The sequence below is a fragment of the Phalaenopsis equestris genome, unplaced genomic scaffold (assembly GCF_001263595.1).
Source record: "Phalaenopsis equestris unplaced genomic scaffold, ASM126359v1 Scaffold000428, whole genome shotgun sequence".
NCBI lineage: Eukaryota > Viridiplantae > Streptophyta > Magnoliopsida > Asparagales > Orchidaceae > Phalaenopsis > Phalaenopsis equestris.
The window spans coordinates 1,729,865-1,731,266 of record NW_018164869.1 but is presented as its reverse complement, the minus strand read 5'-3'; the positions used below and the strand labels follow the sequence as shown (position 1 = coordinate 1,731,266).

The window sequence follows — 1,402 nt, the reverse complement described above, 5'->3', positions numbered from 1 at the left end:
CGCTCTTCCCGGCTTTATTTTGTCCAAACTGATCGTCTTGCAAGATTTAACCTAAATCCAGGTTAAATCCTGCTCTAAATCCGTTGTCAGACAGCCCCTTGATTAATAATTTTACATTCAAAACATCCCAAAATTTTATTTATATATTTTTTTTCTGAAACAATCTTAACATCTTCTGCGGGATGCAGTTCACGAAAATATAAGAAAAAAAACCTCGAAAACCACCATCATCCGGGAAACCAAAGAATCCATCTACTCAAGTCGCACAATAAACCCTAGAATCATCGTCAGTCAAAGCAGACAAATACGTCAATCAATTCGTACAGACAAAACCAAATTCGTAAAGTTGATTCAAAAATATTCTCGAAGCTTAGAGAGCATACCATCAGCCTGCCAGTAAAGTGTCCGTAGAGATTCCCCTGCCGGACCCTGAGGTAAGGCCAAGGTAGGAGCACCAGCATGACCATGGTCCAAAACATCGTCGTCGCCAACATCGTCACCACACAAGCCACAATCCTGAACACCGAAATCAAAACAGTAATCCAACGATCGTCGTCCACAAATTCGACCTCGCCGTCCGCGGAAACCGACGGCCGAGATCGAAGCTCCTGCTGCTTGTCACCGCTGGCGGCGTATTTCTTCCGTTCAGGCTCCGGCGACCGTAAGATGGCTTCAAAATAGCTATCAAGCCATCGACCACGCAGAAGAGAGCTCATGCTAGCGATCTCCATTTTTTCGGCCGCTGTTGAGCAAAAAATTTCAGCAGAGCAAGTCAAGAGAAGTCATTATAAATAAAGGGACGGGGAGGAGAAGATGAAGATGAAGCTCGGAAATGGCTGAACATTTTATTTTGCATAAATGTCCTAAAATTATTATGGTTTAAACTCTAATTTACGTTGTTTCGGAGGGCTGCAGCGAAAAATGGAGTAGTGATGCATGCGACGACACTGGATCCGCTAAGGTGGGGGCCGAAGTGAAAGTGTTGTCGCTGTGCCCTGCGCTCTGATGGGGAAAGCTATCGACATTGCTTGTTTAAATTTTAATCCCGAAAGATAGCAATACTTTGGACATATACTTGTGTGTGTGCGTGCACGCGTGTGGCCTTAGCGCCCGTCAGAGGCGGAACCGGTGGGATAAATTGTCTCCTAAGGCCCAACGTGGGAGGGGTTAAGACAACTAAAGTCAAAATAAAATTTCATGAATGGTGATACGCCATCAACAAATTTCATCATCCATCATGAATCTCGAGGTGTGAAATTAATCTCGAGGCAATCTTTTGAGCAAGAAAAATTCAAACTACAATTAAAAGTCATCCAGAGCTCCGATTTCAGTAAACTTGCGGTCAAACTGACATTCTCGATGAGATGGACCCAATAATATAAAAATTAGTCCAATCCGAGTC

General features: G+C 43.7%; 1 protein-coding gene across 1 annotated transcript in view; it reads right to left on the bottom strand.

Annotated features, from left to right (window-relative positions):
* LOC110027372 (1-acyl-sn-glycerol-3-phosphate acyltransferase-like) overlaps positions 1-837 on the bottom strand; it is a 17,813-nt gene extending 16,976 nt beyond the window's left edge. Inside the window, exon 1 of the mRNA XM_020728769.1 lies at positions 384-837. Coding sequence (XP_020584428.1) covers positions 384-731 — 348 coding nt within the window. The 5' untranslated portion in view covers positions 732-837. The remainder of the gene's footprint in view (positions 1-383) is intronic.
* Between the last annotated feature and the right edge of the window lie 565 nt (positions 838-1,402).